Raw genomic sequence first — 23,118 nt, 5'->3', positions numbered from 1 at the left:
TTCTATCTATCTATAATATAGTGGCTTCTCAGGTGGCTCAGTGATAAAGAACCTGCTGGCCAAGGCAGTAGATGTAAGAGATGTGGATTTGATCCCTGGGTCTGGAAGATCCCCTGGAGGAGGGCACACAGTAATCCATTCCAGTATTCTTTCCTGGAGAATCCCATGGACAGAGGAGCCTGGCAGGCTACAGTCCATAGGATCGCAGAGTTAGACACGACTGAAGCAACTTAGAATGGCACAGCATACACAATATAAATAAAAACAAATAGAATTTGGGTAGAAAATAAGTATATAAATATACAGACTAAAAATGTAAAACAAGCGATAATATATAGAAATTTTAAACACAATAATCTTTTACATCCTGAAGCCACAGGATACAAGTGAGAGTTCTGCAAAGTTTCAACCCTTTTTATTGTTAAATAGAGCAATTATTAGTGTCCTTAACTATAAAATTTCCTTTCATAAAATTGGAGGCCTATTAATAATTGTCTTCTTGTTTTAATAGTACTACTTGCCTTTGAATAAAGTCTTCCAAGGGAATGGAGTTACTCTTATTCAAGTACCCACCATCACCCCTGCTGGAATTTAGGTCAGTCCTGGGAGAATGTGGAAGATCAACAACACAGACACATAGACAACCTAGACACAGGCCAGATATATACACACTATGCTGCTATGCATATATATCACCTATTATGAGATAAAAGATTTTCAAAACTACTTAACTCTGGAACTGCTTATTCATAACATTTGAATAATCATGATTTGATAAAGTTTTAAGATTTTGAAGGAAGGATAATTGTCTGTTAAGAGAAAGAAGTCATATATAAACAATTTATCATTTATTGTGCCATCTTCTCATTCTGAAGCTATGAAATACTTAGGTTGAAAAAAATATATTCTAGTAAAAATACTGTACATAGTTAGGATGAGAATTAGAAAGAATAAATATCACTGAGATTTTCCCAAAAATGGACACAAGAGGTAATAATGGAGAATAAAATGTAAAAAATTCACAAAATCAAAAATATTTTTGCTTTTCAAGTTGCTATATGCAGTTATAAAGAATGGATGTTTTGGACCTTGAGACCATTATGCTAAGTGGGATAAGTAAGATGTAATCAGAGATAAGAAAGACAAGTATGATATGATATCAGTTATACCTGAAATTTTTAAAAAGCCATACTCATGAATCCAGAGTAAAATGGTGATTACCAGGGAATAGGAGATGGAGAGATAGGACTGATATTCTTTAAGGATACAAATTTGCAGTGATTAGTAAATAAGTTCTAGAGACACAATTCACAGCATAGTGTACATAGACAGCAATATTATAATGTATAATAATCATCAGATTTGTTAATTGGAGCTTAACTATTCCAACCATTATAAATCAATGATATTTATATAACAGTAGAAATGTTATTTATTGCTAAAATAGCAATCATATTACAATATATAAAGGTATCAAACTAACATGCTGTTCAGTTCAGTCACTTAGTCATGTCTGACTCTTTGTGACCCCATGGACTCCAGTACGGCAGGCTTCCCTGTCCATCACCAACTCCTGGAGCTCACTCAAACTCATGTCCATCAACTCGGTGATGCCATACAATCATCTCATCCTCTGTCATCCCCTTCCCCTCCCACCTTCCATCTTTACCAGCATCAGGGTCTTTTCCAGTGAGTCAGTTCTTTGCATCCGGTGGCCAAAGTATTGGAGTTTCAACTTCAACACCAGTGCTTCCAATGAGCACTCAGGACTGATCTCCTTTAGGATTGACTGGTTGGATCTCCTTGCACTCCAAGAGACTCTCAGGAGTCTTCTCAAACACCACAATTCAAAAGCATCAATTCTTTGGTGCTCAGCTTTCTTTCTAGTCCAACTCACATCCATACATTACTACTGGAAAAACCATAGCTTTGACTAGACGGACCTTTGTTGGCAAAGTAATGTCTCTGCTTTTTAATATGCTGTCTATGTTTGTCATAGCTTTTCTTCCAAGGAGTAAGCGTCTTTTAATTTCACGGCTGCAATCATCATCTGCAGTGATTTTGGAACCCAAGAAAATAAAGTCTACCACTGTCTCCATTGTTTCCCCATCTATTCATCATGAAGTGATGGGACCAGATACCATGATCTTAGTTTTCTGAATATTGAGTTTTAAGCCAGCTTTTTCACTCTCCTCTTTCACTTTCATCAAGAGGCTTTTTAGTTCTTCTTCGCGTTCTGCCATAAGGGTGGTGTCATCTGCATATCTGAGGTTATCGATATTTCTACCGGCAATCGATTTCAGCTTGTGCTTCTTCCAGCCCAGCATTTCTCATGATGTACTCTGTGTATAAGTTAAATAAGCAGGGTGATAATATTCAGCCTTGATGTACTCCTTTTCCTATTTGGAACCAGTCTGTTGTTCCATGTCCAGTTCTCACTGTTGCTTCCTGACCTGCATATAAGTTTCTCAAGAGGCAGGTCAGGTGGTCTGGTATTCTCATCTCTTTCAGAATTTTCCACAATTTATTGTGATCCACACAGTCAAAGGCCTTGGCATAGTCAATGAAGCAGAAATATATATATATATATATATATAGGAACTCTCTTGCTTTTTCCATGATCCAGTGGATGTTGGCAATTTGGTCTCTGGGTCCTCTTCTTTTTCTAAATCCAGCTTGAACATATGGAAGTTCATGGTTCACGTACAGCTAAAGCCTGGCTTGGAGAATTTTGAGCATTACTTTACTAGTGTGTGAGCTGAGTGCAATTGTGCGGTAGTTTGAGCATTCTTTGGCATTGCCTTTCTGTGGGATTGGAATGAAAACTGACCTTTTCCAGTCCTGTGGCTACTACTGAGTTTTCCAAATTTGCTGTCCTATTGAGTGCAGCACTTTCACAGTATCATCTTTCAGGATTTGAAATAGCTCAGCTGGAATTCCATTGCCTCCACTAACTTTGTTCATAGTGATGCTTCCTAAGGCCCACTTGACTTTGCATTCCAGGATATCTGGCTCTAGGTGAGTGATCACACCATCGTGATTATCTAGGTCATGAAGATCTTTTTTGTATAGTTCTTCTGTGTATTCTTGCCACCTCTTCTTAAATTTACACAGTTGCATGTCAAATTTATTTCAATGAAAAGTTTAAAAAATAAATGTAAAGAGTGAATTTTTAAAAGCCAGAGATTTAATATGCTGTTATCACTTATATGAATGAAAAGAGAATTTTAAAGTTAAAACCCTTAAAGAAGTTCTGGTTAATATCTGCAAAAGGGACATTTTGAAGATATCAAGTATAGTATTTTTTTAGACTTCTGTATAAAATGAAAATATTTTTGGATGACTTAATTGAAACAGGCAGCATTAAAACAAAAGAGACACAAGTAACCCTTGAGCAGACTCCATTGCACACCAATGTAATATACAGAAAAGTAACACATCATTTGAAATACAAAAATGATTCCAAATCTCAATAAAGCGAGCTACTTAGAGACTGATTTAAAAGTTTAGAACTTCAGTATAGGAAGGCAAAGAATGAGGAGTAATGAATAACAGTGGAACTTAATAGATTCTGAATACATGAAAAAATACACAAGATACACTGTTGGATAAATATTACTGAATATAAAATTACATATAGCATGCATCCAATTATGACTAATAGTTTATGTATATATATATACATATATGTATAAAAGGATGAGATGGTTAGATAGTATCAAACTCCAGGAGACAGTGAAGGAAGGGAACCTGGTGTATTTCAGTCCACGGGTTGCAAAGATTCAGACATGACATAGTGACTGAAGAAGAAGTTTACATATATGCATAGAGAATAGACTTGATGGAAATATACTAGGATTTTACTTATGGCTGTCTCTGATTGGGTGGGATTACAAAGTGACTTGTATTTTTAAAGATAAATTTTCTCTATTTTAAAAAATTTTCTGAAATTACTCTATTAATCTTTGAAAGTAAAGCACGTTATTTCATAAAAAGAGGAAATGAGAGGCTAAGTCTAGGAAAAACTGGCATCTGTAAAGAAATACTGGAATACCAGAATCAAGATCCTCCTCTTGCTCACATGATGGCCAAATAAATGGTTTAAAGACAGAAAGAAACCCACAGGAAATATCAACAAGTAGTCCTCCTAGTCAAGATAGTATATACAATTTGTGATAGAGAATGTGAATATATAGTCTATAAATAGATTTGAGAAGGAACTATAGAAAATTTCAAGATGATCAATTAATACTGGGTTATTAATGAAAGCTGAGGCCTAATATCCACTCTGATGAGGATGATGTCAGAGGAGGTAACTATATACTTTATCAAGTGTCTTGGTATCACTGCAAATCATGGAATACAGGAAATGCATGGTCATCAGCTGAAGTACTATGGCATTTCTAACCCAAAAGTATATACATGAAGAAATACGTTAAAAGCTTTTTTTTTTTTTAAGTTAAGGACCCAAGAAAAGTTATTACTAAAATTATCATAGTATAAAAATTATGTTTAGTTCTCAAAAAGACCTATGGTTTCTCTTTGGATATTGTGGCTTTTAACTTTTTGTTGAACTCAATAATACATTTTGGGGAAATAGTCTTTTTTTTTTTTTTGCTTTACAATATTGTATTGGATTTGCCATACATTGACATGAATCCGCCATGGATGTACATGTGTTCCACATCCTGAAACCCCCTCCCACATCCCTCCCCATCCCATCTCTCTGGGACATCCCAGTGCACCAGCCCCAAGTACCCTGTATCATGCATTGAACCTGGACTGGCGATTGGATTCACACGTGATAATTTACATGATTCAATAGCATTCTCCTGTATCATCATACCCTCGCCTTCTTCCACAGTGTCCAAAAGACTGTTTTATACATCATTTCTCTTTTGCTGTCTCACATACAGGGTTACCATTACCATCTTTCTAAATTTTATATATATGCATTAGCTATATTGATGTTTTTCTTTCTGGCTTACTTCATTCTGTATAATAGGCTCCAGTTTTATCCACCTCATTAGAAGTGATTCAAATGTATTCTTTTTAATGGCTGAGTAATACCCCTCGTCCAGGGTAAGGAGCAATGGCTGCACTTTGCTGGAGCAGCCGTGAAGAGATACCCCACGCCCAAGGTAAGAGAAACCCAAGTAAGACGGTAGGTGTTGCAAGAGGGCATCAGAGGGCAGACACACTGAAACCATACTCACAGAAAACTAGTCAATCTAATCACACTAGGACCACAGCCTTGTCAAACTCAATGAAACTAAGCCATGCCCGTGGGGCAACCCAAGATGGTCAGGTCATGGTGGAGAGATCTGACAGAATGTGGTCCACTGGAGAAGGGAATGGCAAACCACTTCAGTATTCTTGCCTTGAGAACCCCATGAACAGTATGAAAAGGCAAAATGATAGGATACTGAAAGAGAAATCCCCAGGTCAGTAGGTGCCCAATATGCTACTGGAGATCAGTGGAGAAATAACTCCAGGAAGAATGAAGGGATGGAGCCAAAGCAAAAAGAATATCCAGCTGTGGATGTGACTGATGATAGAAGGAAGTTCCAATGCTGTAAAGAGCAAAATTGCGTAGGAACCTGGAATGTCAGGCCCATGAATCAAGGCAAATTGGAAGTGGTCAAACAGGACATGGCAAGAGTGAATGTCGACATTCTAGGAATCAGCAAACTGAAATGGACTGGAATGGGTGAATTTAACTCAGATGACCATTATATCTACTACTGCAGGCAGGAATCCCTCAGAAGAAATGGAGTAGCCATTATGGTCAACAAAGGAGTCCAAAATGCAGTACTTGGATGCAATCTCAAAAACGACAGAATGATCTCTGTTCATTTCCAAGGCAAACCATTCAATATCACAGTAATCCAAGTCTATGCCCTAACCAGTAATGCTGAAGAAGCTGAAGTTGAATGGTCCTGTGAAGACCTACAAGACCTTTTAGAACTAACACCCAAAAAAGATGTCCTTTTCATTATAGGGGACTGGAATGCAAAAGTAGGAAGTCAAGAAACACCTGGAGTAACAGGCAAATTTGATCTTGGAATACAGAATGAAGGGCAAAGACTAATAGAGTTTTGCCAAGAAAATGCACTGGCCATAACAAACACCCTCTTCCAACAACACAAGAGAAGACTCTATACATGGACATCACCAGATGGTCAACACCGAAATCAGATTGATTATATTCTTTGCAGCCAAAGATGGAGAAGCTCTATAAAGTCAGCAAAAACAAGACCAGGAGCTGACTGTGGTTCAGATCATGAACTCCTTATTGCCAAATTCAGACTTAAATTGAAGAAAGTAGGGAAAACCACTAGACGATTCAGGTATGACCTAAACAAAATCCCTTATGATTATACAGTGGAAGTGAGAAATAGATTTAAGGGCCTAGATCTGATAGATAGAATGCCTTATGAACCATGGAATGAGGTTCGTGACATTGTACAGGAGACAGGGATCAAGACCATCCCCATGGAAAAGAAATGCAAAAAACCGAAATGGCTGTCTGGGGAGGCCTGACAAATAGCTGTGAAAAGAAGAGAAGCGAAAAGTAAAGGGGAAAAGGAAAGATATAAACATCTGAATGCCGAGTTCCAAAGAATAGCAAGAAGAGATAAGAAAGCCTTCTTCAGCGATCAATGCAAAGAAAAAGAGGAAACAACAGAATGGGAAAGACTAGAGATCTCTTCAAGAAAATCAGAGATACCAAAGGAACACTTCATGCAAAGATGGGCTCGATAAAGGACAGAAATGCTATGGACCTAACAGAAGCAGAAGATATTAAGAAGAGATGGCAAGAATACACAGAAGAACTGTACAAAAAACATCTTCATGACCCAGATAATCACGATGGTGTGATCACTGACCTAGAGCCAGACATCCTGCAATGTGAAGTCAAGTGGGCCTTAGAAAGCATCACTATGAACAAAGCTAGTGGAGGTGATGGAATTCCAGTTGAGCTATTTCAAATCCTGAAAGATGATGCTGTGAAAGTGCTGCACTCAATATGCCAGCAAATTTGGAAAACTCAGCAGTGGCCACAGGACTGGAAAAGGTCAGTTTTCATTCCAATTCCAAAGAAAGGCAATGCCAAAGAATGCTCAAACTACCGCACAATTGCACTCATCTCACATGCTAGTAAAGTAATGCTCAAAATTCTCCAAGCCAGGCTTCAGCAATATATGAACTGTGAACTTCCTGATGTTCAAACTGGTTTTAGAAAAGGCAGAGGAACCAGAGATCAAATTGCTAACATCTGCTGGATCATGGGAAAAGCAAGAGAGTTCCAGAAAAACATCTGTTTCTGCTTTATTGACTATGCCAAAGACTTTGACTTTGTGGATCACAATAAATTGTGGAAAATTCTGAAAGAGATGGGAATACCAGACCACCTGATCTGCCTCTTGAGAAATTTGTATGCAGGTCAGGAAGCAACAGTTAGAACTGGACATGGAACAATAGACTGGTTCCAAATAGGAAAAGGAGTACGTCCAGGCTGTATATTGTCACCCTGTTTATTCAACTTATATGCAGAGTACATCATGAGAAATGCTGGACTGGAAGAAACACAAGCTGGAATCAAGATTGCCGGTAGAAATATCAATAACCTCAGATATGCAGATGACACCACCCTTATGGCAGAAAGTGAAGAAGAACTAAAAAGCCTCTTGATGAAAGTGAAAGAGGAGAGTGAAAAAGGTGGCTTAAAGCTCAACATTCATAAAACTAAGATCATGGCATCTGGTCCCATCACTTCATGGGAAATAGATGGGGAAACAGTGGAAACAGTGTCAGACTTTATTTTTCTGGGCTCCAAAATCACTGCAGATGGTGACTGCAGCCATGAAATTAAAAGACGCTTACTCCTTGGAAGGAAAGTTATGACCAACCTAGATAGCATATTCAAAAGCAGAGACATTACTTTGCCAACAAAGGTTCGTCTAGTCAAGGCTATGGTTTTTCCTGTGGTCATGTATGGATGTAGAGTTGGACTGTGAAGAAGGCTGAGCACCGAAGAATTGATGCTTTTGAACTGTGGTGTTGGAGAAGACTCTTGAGAGTCCCTTGGACTGCAAGGAGATCCAACCAGTCTATTCTGAAGGAGATCAGCACTGGGATTTCTTTGTAAGGAATGATGCTAAAGCTGAAACTCCAGTACTTTGGCCACGTCATGCGAAGATTTGGCTCATTGGAAAAGACTCTGATGCTGGGAGGGATTGGGGGCAGGAGGAGAAGGGGACGACAGAGGATGAGATGGCTGGATGGCATCACTGACTCGATGGATGTGAGTGTCAGTGAACTCTGGGAGTTGGTGATGGACAAGGAGGCCTGGCGTGCTGTGATTCATGGGGTCACAAAGAGTCGGACACGACTGAGCGACTGATCTGATCTGATCTGATCTGAATACTTCATTGTGTATATGTATCACAGCTTTCTTATCCATTCATCTGCTGATGGACATCTAGGTTGCTTCCATGTCCTGGCTATTATAAACAGTGCTGCGATGAACATTGCAGTACATGCGTCTCTTTCAATTCTGGTTTCCTCGGTGTGTATGCCCAGCAGTGGGATTGCTGGGTCATATGGCAGTTGTATTTTCAGTTTTTAAAGGAATCTCCACACTGTTCTCCATAGTGGCTGTACTAGTTTACATTCCCACCAACAGTGTAAGAGGGTTCCCTTTTCTCCACACGCTCTCCAGCATTTATTGTTTGTAGACTTTTGGATCGCAGCCATTCTGACTGGCGTGAAATGGTACCTCACTGTGGTTTTGGTTTGCATTTCTCTGATAATGAGTGATGTTGAGCATGTTTTCATGTGTTTGTTAGCCATCTGTATGTCTTCTTTGGAGAAATGTCTGTTTAAATCTTAGGCCCATTTTTTGATTGGGTCATTTATTTTTCTGGAATTGAGCTGCAGGAGTTGCTTATATATTTTTGAGATTAATTCTTTGTCCGTTGCTTTGTTTGCTATTATTTTCTCCCATTCGGAAGGCTGTCTTTTCACCTTGCTTATAGTTTCCTTTGTTGTGCAGAAGGTTTTAATTTTAATTAGGTCCTATTTGTTTATTTTTGCTTTTATTTCCAATATTCTGGGAGGTGGGTCATAGAAGATCCAGCTGTGATTTATGCCGGAGAGTGTTTTGTCTATGTTCTCTTCTCGGAGTTTTATAGTTTCTGGTCTCATGTTTACATATTTAATCCATTTTGAGTTTATTTTTGTGTATGGTGTTAGAAAGTGTTCTAGTTTCATTCTTTTACAAGTGGTTGACCAGTTTTCCCAGCACCACTTGTTAAAGAGTTTGTCTTTTTTCCCTTGTATGTTCTTGCTTCCTTTGTCAAAGATAAGGTGTCCATAGGTGCGTGGATCTATCTTTGGGCTTTCTATTTTGTTCTATTGATCTATATTTCTGTCTTTGTGCCAGTACCATACTGTCTTGATGACTGTGGCTTTGTAATAGAGCCTGAAGTCAGGCAGGTTGATTCCTCCAGGTCCATTCTTCTTTCTCAAGATTGCTTTGGCTATTCGAGGTTTTTTGTATTTCTATACAAATTGTGAAATTACTTGTTCTAGGTCTGTGAAAGATACCATTGGTAGCTTGACAGGGATTGCATTGCATCTATAGATTGCTTTGGGTAGTATACTCATTTTCACTATATTCATTCTTCTGTTCCATGAACATGGTATAGTTCTCCATCTCTTAGTGTCTTCTTCAATTTCTTTCACCAGTGTTTTATAGTTTTCTATATATATATGTCTTTTGTTTCTTTAGGTAGGTATATTCCTAAGTATTTTATTCTTTTCATTGCAATGGTGAATGGAATTGTTTCCTTAATTTCTCTTTCTATTTTCTCATTATTAGTGTATAGGAATACAAGGGATTTCTGTGTGTTGATTTTATATCCTTCCACTTTACTCTATTCATTGATTAGCTCTAGTAATTTTCTTGTGGAATCTTTAGGATTTTCTATGTAGAGGATCATGTCATCTGCGAACAGTGAGAGTTTTAGTTCTTCTTTTCCAATTTGGATTCCTTTTATTTCTTTTTCTGCTCTGATTGCTGTGGCCAAACCTTCCAAAACTGTGTTGAATAGTCATGATGTAAGTGGGCACCCATGTCTTATTCCTGACTTTAGGGGAAATGCTTTTAATTTTTCACCATTGAGGGTAATGTTTGCTGAGAATTTGTCATATATAGCTTTTATTTATTTTATTTTATTTTTTTTGCCTTTTTTGTTGTGTGTATATATATATATATAAAAGCCAGATATACTTCCACATACAAAGGCAGGTTTTCCCAAGAGGGATTTACAGGAAGTAGTCTGGGGTGCGCCGGGTCACATGAGGCTCTCCACGATGAGGTGCTGGGTCAAACTGAAGGAAGGAATATTTCAAAGTGTCATTTAATTCCATGATAGCAGCCTGGTTCCCACAACGATAACAGTAATTGGGTGCACTGAAAATGGTAACCACGTTCCGATCATGACACCAATTGTATCCCTCCATTACAAGTTGGTGAGCACGAGAAACCAGTGTGAGACCATTAGCATGGTTAAACGTTTCAGAAATATCTTGTCCAAATGTGTAGCCAGCACCACGTGGTGAAATACCCCACCCACCACGATCATCTGGATCTGACCATAAGAGATCACACATGGGGCCCTCATGTGGAACTTCTTGTAAACGATCCAGGGCTCTTATATGATCCAGTGTATCTATGGATGGAGAGACGCCACCATGGAGGCAGAATATCTGTCCATCTACTAAAGCTGTAAGTGGCAGATAATCAAAGAGATCTGTAAAATATTTCCAAACATTGGCATTTCCATACTTTCACAGACATTCGTCATAAAAGCCATAAACTTGGGTAATTTGTCGGCTTTCGTGGTTTCCTCTCAGTATTGTAATGTGCTCTGGATAACGCACCTTTAATGCCACAAGAAGAGTTACCGTTTCCACAGAATAATAACCTCTGTCTACATAGTCGCCCATGAACAGATAGTTTGTGTCTGGCGACTTCCCGCCGATTCTGAAGAGTTCCATAAGGTCATGGAATTGGCCATGCACATTTCCACAGATGGTGACAGGACAACGGACCTCCTGTACATTTGATTCTTTTGTTAAAATTTCCTTAGCCTTTTCACAGAGCGTCCGGACTTGGTTCTCGTTGAGCTGTTTACACTCATTCAGCTGCTCGACCCACTGGTCCAGGTCCTTAGTGAACGCCTTGTCGTCCATGGCGGCCCCGGCCCCTCCGCCGCCACCTCCTCCAGCCCCCCGCGCGCCCCCGCCCCGGGCGCCGCTTTCCTAGCCCCCCCCAACCCCGCCGCCGCCGCCAGCTCCCGGCGGGGGACGGAGGAGCCCGGCACTGTGGACCCCGCGCCCCGCCCAAGCCCCTCGGGCGGCTCCGAGCGCGTGGCCTCCGGGAGACCCCCGCCCGCCCCGGCCCGCCCCGGCCCGCCGGCCCGCGCGCCCGGAGAGTCGGTGAAGGACGCGGGGACGTACAGGGCTTCCGTACAGGGCTTCCGCGCAGCTGCCGCCGGAGGATGGGCACCCGCCGCCTGCCGGCCGCCGGCCGCTCTCGCCTCCCTGGCTCCTTCTCTCTCGCTCTTTCTCGCCCCTCCCTCTGGCTTTCTGTCATCGCCCGGGCCTATAGCTTTTATTATGTTGACCTATGTTCCTTCTATTCTTGCTTTCTGGAGAGTTTTCATCATAAATGGATGTTGAACTTTGTCAAAGGCTTTCTCCGCATCTATTATCATCCAATAAAATTATGGCTTTAATTTTTCAATTTGTTACTGTGGTGTATTACATGAATTGATTTGCAGATATTGTAGAATCCTTGGATCCCTGGGATAAAGCCCACGTGGTGGTGATGTATGATCTTTTTAATGTGTTGTTGGATTCTGACTGCTAGAATTTTGTTAAAGACTTTTGATCTATGTCCATCAGTGATATTGGCCTGTAGTTTTCTTTTTTTTGTGGCACGTTTGTCAGGTTTTGGTATTAGGATGACAGGGGCCTCATAGAATGAGTTTGGAAGTTTACCTTCCTCTGCAATTTTCTGGAAGAGTTTGAGTAGGATAGGTGTTAGCTCTTCTCTATATTTTTGGTAGAATTCAGTTGTGAAGCTGTCTGAATCTGGGCTTTTGTTTGCTGGAAGATTTCTGATTACAGTTTCAGTTTCCATGCTTGTGATGGGTCTGTTAAGATTTTCTATTTCTCCCTGGCTCATTTTTGGAAAGTTATACTCTTCTAATAATTTGTCCATTTCTTTTTTTTTTTTTTGGTGGGTATTCTTTTTTTTTTTTTCTTTAAAAAAAAATTATTTTATTTTTAAACTTTACAAATTGTATTAGTTTTGCCAAATATCGAAATGAATCCGCCACAGGTATATATGTGTTCCCCATCCTGAACCCTCCACCCTCCTCCCTCCCCATACCATCCCTCTGGGTCGTCCCAGTGCACTAGCCCCAAGCATCCAGTATCGTGCATTGAACCTGGACTGGCGACTCGTTTCATACATGATATTATACATGCTTCAATGCCATTCTCCCAAATCTTCCCACCCTCTCCCTCTGCAACAGAATCCATAAGACTGTTCTATACATCAGTGTCTCTTTTGCTGTCTCGTACACAGGGTTATTGTTAGCATCTTTCTAAATTCCATATATATGCGTTAGTATACTGTATTGGTGTTTTTCTTTCTAGCTTACTTCACTCTGTATAATAGGCTCCAGTTTCATCCACCTCATTCGAACTGATTCAAATGTATTCTTTTTAATGGCTGAGTAATACTCCATTGTGTATATGTACAACAGCTTTCTTATCCATTCATCTGCTGATGGACATCTAGGTTGCTTCCATGTCCTGGCTATTATAAACAGTGCTGTGATGAACATTGGGGTACACGTGTCTCTTTCCCTTCTGGTTTCCTCAGTGTGTATGCCCAGCAGTGGGATTGCTGGATCATAAGGCAGTTCTATTTCCAGTTTTTTAAGGAATCTCCACACTGTTCTCCATAGTGGCTGTACTAGTTTGCATTCCCACCAACAGTGTAAGAGGGTTCCCTTTTCTCCACACCCTCTCCAGCATTTATTACTTGTAGACTTTTGGATAGCAGCCATTCTGACTGGTGTGAAATGGTACCTCATAGTGGTTTTGATTTGCATTTCTCTGATAATGAGTGATGTTGAGCATCTTTTCATGTGCTTGTTAGCCATCTGTATGTCTTCTTTGGAGAAATGTCTATTTAGTTCTTTGGCCCATTTTTTGATTGGGTCATTTATTTTTCTGGAGTTGAGCTGTAGGAGTTGCTTGTATATTTTTGAGATTAGTTGTTTGTCAGTTGCTTCATTTGCTATTATTTTCTCCCATTCTGAAGGCTGCCTTTTCACCTTGCTAATAGTTTCCTTTGATGTGCAAGAGCTTTTAAGTTTAATTAGGTCCCATTTGTTTATTTTTGTTTTTATTTCCAATATTCTGGGAGGTGGGTCATAGAGGATCCTGCTGTGATGTATGTCAGAGAGTGTTTTGCCTATGTTCTCCTCTAGGAGTTTTATAGTTTCTGGTCTTACATTTAGATCTTTAATCCATTTTGAGTTTATTTTTGTGTATGGTGTTAGAAAGTGTTCTAGTTTCATTCTTTTACAAGTGGTTGACCAGATTTCCCAGCACCACTTGTTAAAGAGATTTTCTTTAATCCATAGTATATTTATGCCTCCTTTGTCAAAGATAAGGTGTCCATAAGTGCGTGGATTTATCTCTGGGATTTCTATTTTGTTCCATTGATCTATATTTCTGTCTTTGTGCCAGTACCATACTCTCTTGATAACTGTGGCTTTGTAGTAGAGCCTGAAGTCAGTCAGGTTGATTCCTCTAGGTCCATTCTTCTTTCTCAAGATAGCTTTGGCTATTCGAGGTTTTTTGTATTTCCATACAAATTGTGAAATTATTTGTTCTAGCTCTGTGAAGAATACCTTTGGTAGCTTGATAGGGATTGCATTGAATCTATAAATTGCTTTGGGTAGTATACTCATTTTCAATATATTGATTCTTCCAATCCATGAACATGGTATATTTCTCCATCTATTAGTGTCGTCTTTGATTTCTTTCATCAGTGTTTTATAGTTTTCTATGTATAGGTCTTTAGTTTCTCTAGGTAGATATATTCCTAAGTATTTTATTCTTTCCGTTGCAATGGTGAATGGAATTGTTTCCTTAATTTCTCTTTCTGTTTTCTCCTTATTAGTGTATAGGAATGCAAGGGATTTCTGTGTGTTGATTTTATATCCTGCAACTTTACTATAATCATTGATTAGTTCTAGTAATTTTCTGGTGGAGTCTTTTTTCGGTTTTCTATGTAGAGGATCATGTCATCTGCAAACAGTGAGAGTTTTAGTTCTTCTTTTCCAATTTGGATTCCTTTTATTTCTTTTTCTGCTCTGATTGCTGTGGCCAAAACTTCCAAAACTATGTTGAATAGTAGTGTGAAAGTGGGCACCCTTGTCTTGTTCCTGACTTTAGAGGGAATGCTTTCAATTTTTCACCATTGAGGATAATGTTTGCTGTGGGTTTGTCATATATAGCTTTTATTATGTTGAGGTATGTTCCTTCTATTCCTGCTTTCTGGAGAGTTTTTATCATAAATGGATGTTGAATTTTGTCAAAGGCTTTCTCTGCATCTATTGAGATAATCATATGGTTTTTATTTTTCAATTTGTTAATGTGGTGTATTACATTGATTGATTTGCGGATATTGAAGAATCCTTGAATCCCTGGGATAAAGCCCACTTGGTCATGGTGTATGATCTTTTAAATGTGTTTTTGGATTCTGATTGCTAGAATTTTGTTAAGGATTTTTGCATCTATGTTCATCAGTGATATTGACCTGCAGTTTTCTTTTTTTGTGGGATCTTTGTCAGGTTTTGGTATTAGGGTGATGGTGGCCTCATAGAATGAGTTTGGAAATTTACCTTCCTCTGCAATTTTCTGGAAGAGTTTGAGCAGGATAGGTGTTAGCTCTTCTCTAAATTTTTGGTAGAATTCAGCTGTGAAGGCGTCTGGACCTGGGCTTTTGTTTGCTGGAAGATTTTTGATTACAGTTTCAATTTCCATGCTTGTGATAAGTCTGTTAAGATTTTCTATTTCTTCCTGGTCGAGTTTTGGAAAGTTGTACTTTTCTAAGAATTTGTCCATTTCTTCCACGTTGTCCATTTTATTGCCATATAATTGTTGATAGTAGTCTCTTATGATCCTTTGTATTTCTGTGTTGTCTGTTGTGATCTCTCCATTTTGATTTCTAATTTTATTGATTTGATTTTTCTCCCTTTGTTTCTTGATGAGTCTGGCTAATGGTTTGTCAATTTTATTTATCCTTTCAAAGAACCAGCTTTTGGTTTTGTTGATTTTTGCTATGGTTTCTTTTGTTTCTTTTGCATTTATTTCTGCCCTAATTTTTAAGATTTCTTTCCTTCTACTAACCCTGGGGTTCTTCATTTCTTCCTTTTCTAGTTGCTTTTGGTGTAGAGTTAGGTTATTTATTTGACTTTTTTTTGTTTCTTGAGGTATGCCTGTATTGCTATTAACTTTCCCCTTAGGACTGCTTTTACCGTGTCCCACAGGTTTTGGGTTGTTGTGTTTTCATTTTCATTCGTTTCTATGCAAATTTTGATTTCTTTTATTATTTCTTCTGTGATTTGTTGGTTATTCAGCAGCCTGTTGTTCAGCCTCCATATGTTGGAATTTTTAATAGGTTTTCTCCTGTAATTGAGATCTAATCTTACTGCATTGTGGTCAGAAAAGATGCTTGGAATGATTTAAATTTTTTTGAATTTACCAAGGCTAGATTTATGGCCCAGGATGTGATCTATCCTGGAGAAGGTTCCATGTGCACCTGAGACAAAGGTGAATTTCATTGTTTTGGGATGAAATGTCCTATAGATATCAATTAGGTCTAACTGGCCTATTGTATCATTTAAAGTTTGTGTTTCCTTGTTAATTTTCTGTTTAGTTGATCTATCCATAGGTGTGAGTGGGGTATTAAAGTCTCCCACTATTATTGTGTTATTGTTAATTTCCCCTTTCATACTTGTTAGCGTTTGTCTTACATACCGTGGTGCTCCCATGTTGGGTACATATATATTTATAATTGTTATATCTTCTTCTTGGATTGATCCTTTGATCATTATGTAGTGACCTTCTTTGTCTCTTTTCACAGCCTTTGTTTTAAAGTTTATTTTATCTGATATGAGTATTGCTACTCCTGCTTTCTTTTGGTCCCTATTTGCATGGAAAATCTTTTTCCAGCCCTTCACTTTCAGTCAGTATGTGTCCCCTGTTTTGAGGTGGGTCTCTTGTAAAGAACATACGTAGGGGTCTTGTTTTTGTATCCATTCAGCCAGTCTTTGTCTTTTGGTTGGGGCATTCAACCCATTTACGTTTAAGGTAATTACTGATAAGTATGATCCTATTGCCATTTACTTTATTGTTTTGGGCTCGAATTTATACACCATTTTTGTGTTTCCTGTCTAGAGAATATCCTTTAGTATTTGTTGGAGAGCTGGTATGTTGGTGCAGAATTCTCTCAGCTTTTGCTTGTCTGAAAAGCTTTTGATTTCTCCTTAATACTTGAAATACATCCTTGCTGGGTACAATAATCTGGGCTGTAGGTTATTTTCTTTCATCATTTTAAGTATGTCTTGCCATTCCCTCCTGGCTTGAAGAGTTTCTATTGAAAGATCAGCTGTTATCCTTATGGGAATTCCCTTGTGTGTTATTTGTTGTTTTTCCCTTGCTGCTTTTAGTATTTGTTCTTTGTGTTTGATCTTTGTTAATTTGATTAATATGTGTCTTGGGTTGTTTCGCCTTGGGTTTATCCTGTTTGGGACTCTCTGGGTTTCTTGGACTTGGGTGATTATTTCCTTCCCCATTTTAGGGAAGTTTTCACCTATTATCTCCTCAAGTATTTTCTCATGGTCTTTCTTTCTGTCTTCTTCTTCTGGGACCCCTATGATTCGAATGTTGTAGTGTTTAATATTGTCCTGGAGGTCTCTGAAATTGTCTTCATTTCTTTTAATTCGTTTTTTCTTTTTTCCTCTCTGATTCATTTATTTCTGCCATTCTATCTTTTAATTCACTAATCCTATCTTCTGCCTCTGTTATTCTACTATTTGTTGCCTCCAGAGTGTTTTTAATTTCATTTGTTGCATTATTCATTATATATTGACTCCTTTTTATTTCTTCTAGGTCCTTATTAAAGCTTTCTTGCATCTTCTCAATCCTTGTCTCCAGGCTATTTATCTGTGATTCCATTTTGATTTCAAGATTTTGAATCAATTTCACTATAATTATTCAGAATTCTTTATCAGGTAGGTTCCCTATCTCTTCCTCTTTTGTTTGGTTTGGTGGGCATTTATCCTTTTCCTTTATCTGCTGGGTATTCCTCTGTCTCTTCATCTTGTGTAAATTGCTGATTTTGGGGTGTCTTTTCTGTATTCTGACAGTTTGTGGAGTTCTCTTTTTTGTGGTGTTTCCTCACTGTGTGTGGGTTTGTACAGGTGGCTTGTCAAGGTTTCCTGGTTAAGGAAGCTTGTGTTCGTGTTCTGGTGGGTGGAGCTGTATTTCTTCTCTCTGGAGTGCAATGAAATGTCCAGTAATGAGTTATGAGATGTCTATGGTTTTGGGGTGACTTTGGACAGCCTGTATCTTGAAGCTCAGGGCTGTGTTCCTTTGTTGCTGGAGAATTTGCTTGGTATGTCTTGCCCTGGAACTTGTTGGCCCTTGTGTGGTACTTGGTTTCAGTGTCGGTGTGGAGGCATTTGATGAGCTCCTGTCAATTAATGTTCCTTGGAGTCAGGAGTTCCCTGGAGTCAGGGTTTGGATTTAAGCCTCCTGCTTCCAGTTATTGGTCTTATTTTTACAGTAGTTTCAAAACTTCTCCTTCTATACAGCACCACTGATAAAACATCTACATTAAAGATGAAAAGTTTCTCTACTGTGAGGGTCACCCAGAGAGGTTCACAGCGTTATATGGAGAAGAGACGAGGGAGGAGGGAGTTAGAGGTGACCCGAATGAGATGAGGTGGAATCAATAGTGGAGAGAGTGGGCTAGCCAATAATCACTTCCTTATGTGCAGTCCACAACTGAACCGCTCAGAGATGTTCACAGAGTTATACAGAGAAGAGAAGATGGAGGAAGGAGACAGAGGTGGCCAGGAGGATAAAAGTGGGGAAGAAAAGGAGGGAGACAGATCCAGCCAGTAATCAGTTCCCTAAGTGTTCTCCACCGTCTGGAACACACAGAAATTCAGAGAGTTGGGTAGAGTAGAGAGGGGTTAGGGAGGAGACACAGGCGACCTGGTGGAGAAAAAGGAGAGTCCAAAGGGAGAGAGAGCAGTTAAGCCAGTAATCTCGTTCCCTAGTGAAAAATGGGTACTGAAGATTGGGTTCTTAAAGGTACTAAATTGGTAACAAATACATAAAAGCAAAAATTAAAAATCTAGAGTAGAGTTTGGAATTTTAAAAGTACGATGTTGAAGAAAAGAAGAAGGAAAAGAAAGAGAGAAAAAATGAACAAACAAAAACAAACAAGGTTGCAAAAATTATAAAGAAAATATAGATACAAAATAGATAACTAATACCAAAAAGCAAAAGTTAAAACTCTAGAGTAGAGTTTGGAGTTTCAGATATACAATGTTATATAAAAGTAGAAGAGAAAGAAACAGAGAAAAAAAAGTCACAGAAATTATAAAAAAACTATAGGTACAAAATTGATAACAAATACCAAAAAGCTAAAATTAAAAATCTAGAGTAGAGTTTGGAATTTCAAAAATACAATGTTAAAGAAAAGAAGACACGTGTACCCCAATGTTCATCGCAGCACTGTTTATAATAGCCAGGACCTGGAAGCAACCTAGATATCCATCAGCAGATGAATGAATAAGAAAGATATGGTACATATACACAATGGAGTATTACTCAGCCATTAAAAAGAAAACATTTGAATCAGTTCTAATGAGGTGGATGAAACTGGAGCCTATTATACAGAGTGAAGTAAGCCAGAAGGAAAAACACCAATACAGTATAATAACACATATACATGGAATTTAGAAAGATGGTAACAATAACCCTGTGTATGAGACAGCAAAAGAGACACTGATGTATAGAACAGTCTTATGGACTCTATGGGAGAGGGAGAGGTGGGGAGATTTGGGAGAATGGCATTGAAACATGTAAAATATCATGTATGAAATGAGATGCCAGTCCAGGTTCAATGCACAATACTGGATGCTTGGGGCTAGTGCACTGGGACAACCCAGAGGGATGGTATGGGGAGGGAGGAGGGAGGAGGGTTCAGAATGGGGAACACATGTATACCTGTGGCGGATTCATTTTGATATTTGACAAAACTAATACAATTATGTAAAGTTTAAAAAATAAAAAAAAAAGATGAAGAAAAAAAAAGAAAAAAAAAGAAAAGAAGAAAAAACAAACAAAACCAAGGTCAAAAAATTATAAAAAAAATATATATGAAGTTTGCTGAAGAAAAAAAAATAGGGTCTTTTTTTTTTTTTGCAAAGTAATAGGTTATAAAAGTGAAAATTAAAGGAATAAAAGAGAACTTAAAATTTTTTTTAAAAAATTAAAAAATAAAAAAAAAGAAAGAATGATCGTAAAAATAGTAAAAATATATTGAGGACTTTCTCTGGTTTTGTTGTGAGTATTGTGGGGTCAGCTCATTTTTGGCTAGTTCCTTGGTCTGACTTTTATTTCTCAAGATCTATAGGCCTCTTCCTACATAGTTGGTAGTAACCACAGGGTTTTAATCTATTGCCTGTAGCTTCCAAGGCAGTTCCCTCTGTTATAGCTTGTTCTGTTTGCTGGACTCTTCAGTGTCTGGTTTCCGCCCTGACACAAAGGGGACGGTGGAGGACACTTTTTTTTTTTTTTTTCTTTTTAGGCTCACTTGTTCAGTCTTGCTGTGGGGAGGGAAGGAGGGATGCTGCAAACAAGTAACACTGGCGTGTGCTCGCAGTGCTTCAGGCACACTGGGTCTGCCCCCGATCACGGCGCGTGTAGCCTCTCTGCCCACACTGCTCAGGCTCTAGGTTGTTCCGCTGGGAACCATCCGAGGCCGGCCCTGGGCTGCCTGCTCCTCCCAGGTCCAAGCCGCTCAGGTTCAGGCACTCGGGTAGTCCTCAGAGGTGCAGACTCGGTTGGGCCTGCGTTTTGTGCCCTTCCCAGGTCCGAGGAGCTCAGGTGATGAGGTGTTTAGCGAGCGTGATTGCTGCGACTTATCGCCTCCCCGCCGCTCAGTTATCTAGGTGTACAACCGGCGCACCTTCTCAGGGAGATGTTGACCGTCCAGACCCCCCAAGAAGTTTTAGTTAGCAAAGAAGCCTGCTTACAGTTTTATAGATAATGTCTCTCTGGGGCTGCGATTGCCCCCTTCCGGCTCTGGCTGCGTGTCACTGGAGGGGGAAGGTCTGCCGCTGGCTATCTCTGTTCAGTCCTTTGTTCTGTGCACGGGCCTGGCGGTGTCTTAGGTTAGGGCTGGCTTTTCGCGTGGTAGATATCCCACAGTCTGGTTTGTTAGCCCAGATTATTTCGCTCAGATAGCGCTCAGGGTTTTCAGGCCAGGTCCTCACTCTAAGCAATGCAGCCCATGCCGTGCCTCCCTGCCTAGCCCCCGCTTGCGAATGGCGTGTGCAGGCGTCTGCACTGCTTCTCCACTGGGGGAGTTACTGTAGGGCTCGCAATCTGCGAGTTTTAATTGTTTATTTTTTCTCCCTGTTATGTTGCCCTCTGTGTTTCCAAAGCTCGGCACAGATTCAGCAGTGAGAAGGTTTCCTGATGTTTGGAAACTTCTCTCTTTTTAAGACTCCCTTCCTGGGACAGAACTCCGTCCCTCCCTCTTTTGTCTCTTTTTTTGTCTTTTATATTTTGTCCTACCTCCTTTCGAAGACTTGGATTGCTTTTCTGGGTGCCTGATGTCCTATGCCAGCATTCAGAAGTTGTTTTGTGGAATTTACTCAGCTTTTAAATGCTCTTTTGATGAATTTTGGGGGAGAAAGTGTTCTCCCTGTCCTACTCCTCTGCTATCTTCTGGGTGGGTCAGAATTTGTCCATTTCTTCCAAGTTGTCCATTTTATTGGCATATAATTGCTGATAGTAGTCTCCTATGTTCCTTTGTATTTCTGTGTTGTCTGTTGTGATCTCTCCATTTTCAACCCATTTACATTTAAGGTAATTATTGATAAGTATGATCCCATTGCCATTTATTTTATTGTTTTGGGTTCAACTTTATACACTTCTTTTGTGTTTCCTGTCTAGAGAAGATCCTTTAACATTTGTTGGAGAGCTGGTTTGGTGGAGCTGAATTCTCTCAGCTTTTGCTTGTCTGTAAAGCTTTTGATTTCTCCTTCATATATGAATGAGATCCTTGCTGGGTTCAGTAATCTGGGCTGTAGGTTATTTTCTTTCATCACTTTAAGTATGTCCTGCCATCCCCTCCTGGCCTGAAGAGTTTCTATTGAAAGATCAGCTGTTATCCTTATGGGAATCCCCTTGTGTGTTATTTGTTGCTTTTCTCTAGGTGCTTTTAATGTTTGTTCTTTGTGTTTGATCTTTGTTAATTTGATTAATATGTGCCTTGGGGTGTTTAGCCTTGGGTTTATCCTGTTTGGGACTCTCTGGGTTTCTTGGACTTGGGTGATAATTTCCTTCCCCATTTTAGGGAAGTTTTCAACTATTATCTCCTCAAGTATTTTCTCTAGGTCTTTCTTTTTGTCTTCTTCTGGGATTCCTATGATTCGAATGTTGGAGCATTTAACATTGTCCCAGAGGTCTATGAGATTGTCCTCATTTCTTTTAATTCGTTTTCCTTTTTCCTGTCTCCTTCATTTATCTCTACCATCTATCTTCTACCTCACTAATGCTATCTTCTGCCTCTGTTATTCTATTATTTGTTCCCTCCAGAGTGTTTTTTTATCTCATTTATTGCATTATTCATTATATATTGACTCATTTTTATTTCTTCTATGTCCTTGTTAAACCTTTATTGCATCTTCTCGTCCTTGTCTCCAGGCTATTTATCTGTGTTTCCATTTTGTTTTCAAGATTTTGGATCATTTTCACTATCATTATTCAGAATTCTTTATCAGGTAGATTCCCTGTCTCTTCCTCTTTTGTTTGGTTTAGTGGGCATTTATCCTGTTCCTTAACCTGCTAGGTATTCCCCTGTCTCTTCATCTTGTTTATATTGGTGTGTTTGAGGTGGCCCTTCTGTATTCTGGCAGTTTGTGGAGTTCTCTTTATTGTGGAGTTTCCTCGCTGTGGGTGGGGTTGTATGGGTGGCTTGTCAAGGTTTCCTAGTTAGGGAAGCTTGTGTCGGTGTTCTGGTGGGTGCAGCTAGGTTTCTTCTCTCTGGAGTGCAATGAAGTGTCCAGTAATGTGTTATGAGATGTCAGTGGGTTTGGAGTGACTTTGGGCAGCCTGTATTTTGAAGCTCAGGGCTGTGTTCCTGTGTTGCTGGAGAATTTGTGTGGTATGTCTTGCTCTGGAACTTCTTGGCCCTTGGGTGGTACTTGGTTTCAGTGTAGGTATGGAGGTGTTTGATGAGCTCCTGTCCATTAATGTTCCCTGGAGTCAGGAGTTCTCTGGTGTTCTCAGGATTTGGACTTAAGCCTCCTGCTTCTGGTTTTCAGTCTTGTTTTTACAGTAGCCTCAAGACTTCTCCATCTATACAGCACCTTTGATAAAACATCTAGGTTGAAGATGAAAAGTTTCTCCACATTCAGGGACCCCCAGAGAGGTTTATAGAGTTACATGGAGAAGAGAAGAGGGAGGAGGGAGATAGAGGTAACCAGGATGAGATGAGGTGGAATCAAAAGTGGAGAGAGCAAGCTAGCCAGTAATCACTTCCTTATGTGCTCTCCACAGTCTATACTTCTCAGAGATGTTCACGGAGTTATACAGAGAAAAGAAGAGGGAGGAAGGAGACAGAAGTGGCCAGGAAGATAAAGAGGGGAATCAAAAGGAGAGAGACAGATCCAGCCAGTAATCAGTTCCCTAAGTGTTCTCCACTGTCCAGAA

The 23,118-nt window shown here is 39.4% G+C and overlaps 2 protein-coding genes across 2 annotated transcripts; both read right to left on the bottom strand.

Annotated features, from left to right (window-relative positions):
* Positions 1 to 10,332: 10,332 nt before the first annotated feature.
* On the bottom strand, positions 10,333 to 10,680 carry LOC132344305 (serine/threonine-protein phosphatase 2A catalytic subunit beta isoform-like). The gene has a single exon (XM_059883719.1). The coding sequence runs from the start codon at positions 10,678 to 10,680 to the stop codon at positions 10,333 to 10,335; it is 348 nt and encodes a 115-aa protein (XP_059739702.1).
* Positions 10,681 to 10,857: 177 nt separating this feature from the next.
* On the bottom strand, positions 10,858 to 11,262 carry LOC781736 (serine/threonine-protein phosphatase 2A catalytic subunit beta isoform-like). The gene has a single exon (XM_059883720.1). It carries the CDS (start codon positions 11,260 to 11,262, stop codon positions 10,858 to 10,860), a length of 405 nt encoding a protein of 134 aa, XP_059739703.1.
* Between the last annotated feature and the right edge of the window lie 11,856 nt (positions 11,263 to 23,118).

Source organism: Bos taurus, chromosome X (genome assembly GCF_002263795.3).
Source record: "Bos taurus isolate L1 Dominette 01449 registration number 42190680 breed Hereford chromosome X, ARS-UCD2.0, whole genome shotgun sequence".
Taxonomy (NCBI): Eukaryota; Metazoa; Chordata; class Mammalia; order Artiodactyla; family Bovidae; genus Bos; species Bos taurus.
This window is presented reverse-complemented; position numbering and strand designations above follow the sequence as displayed.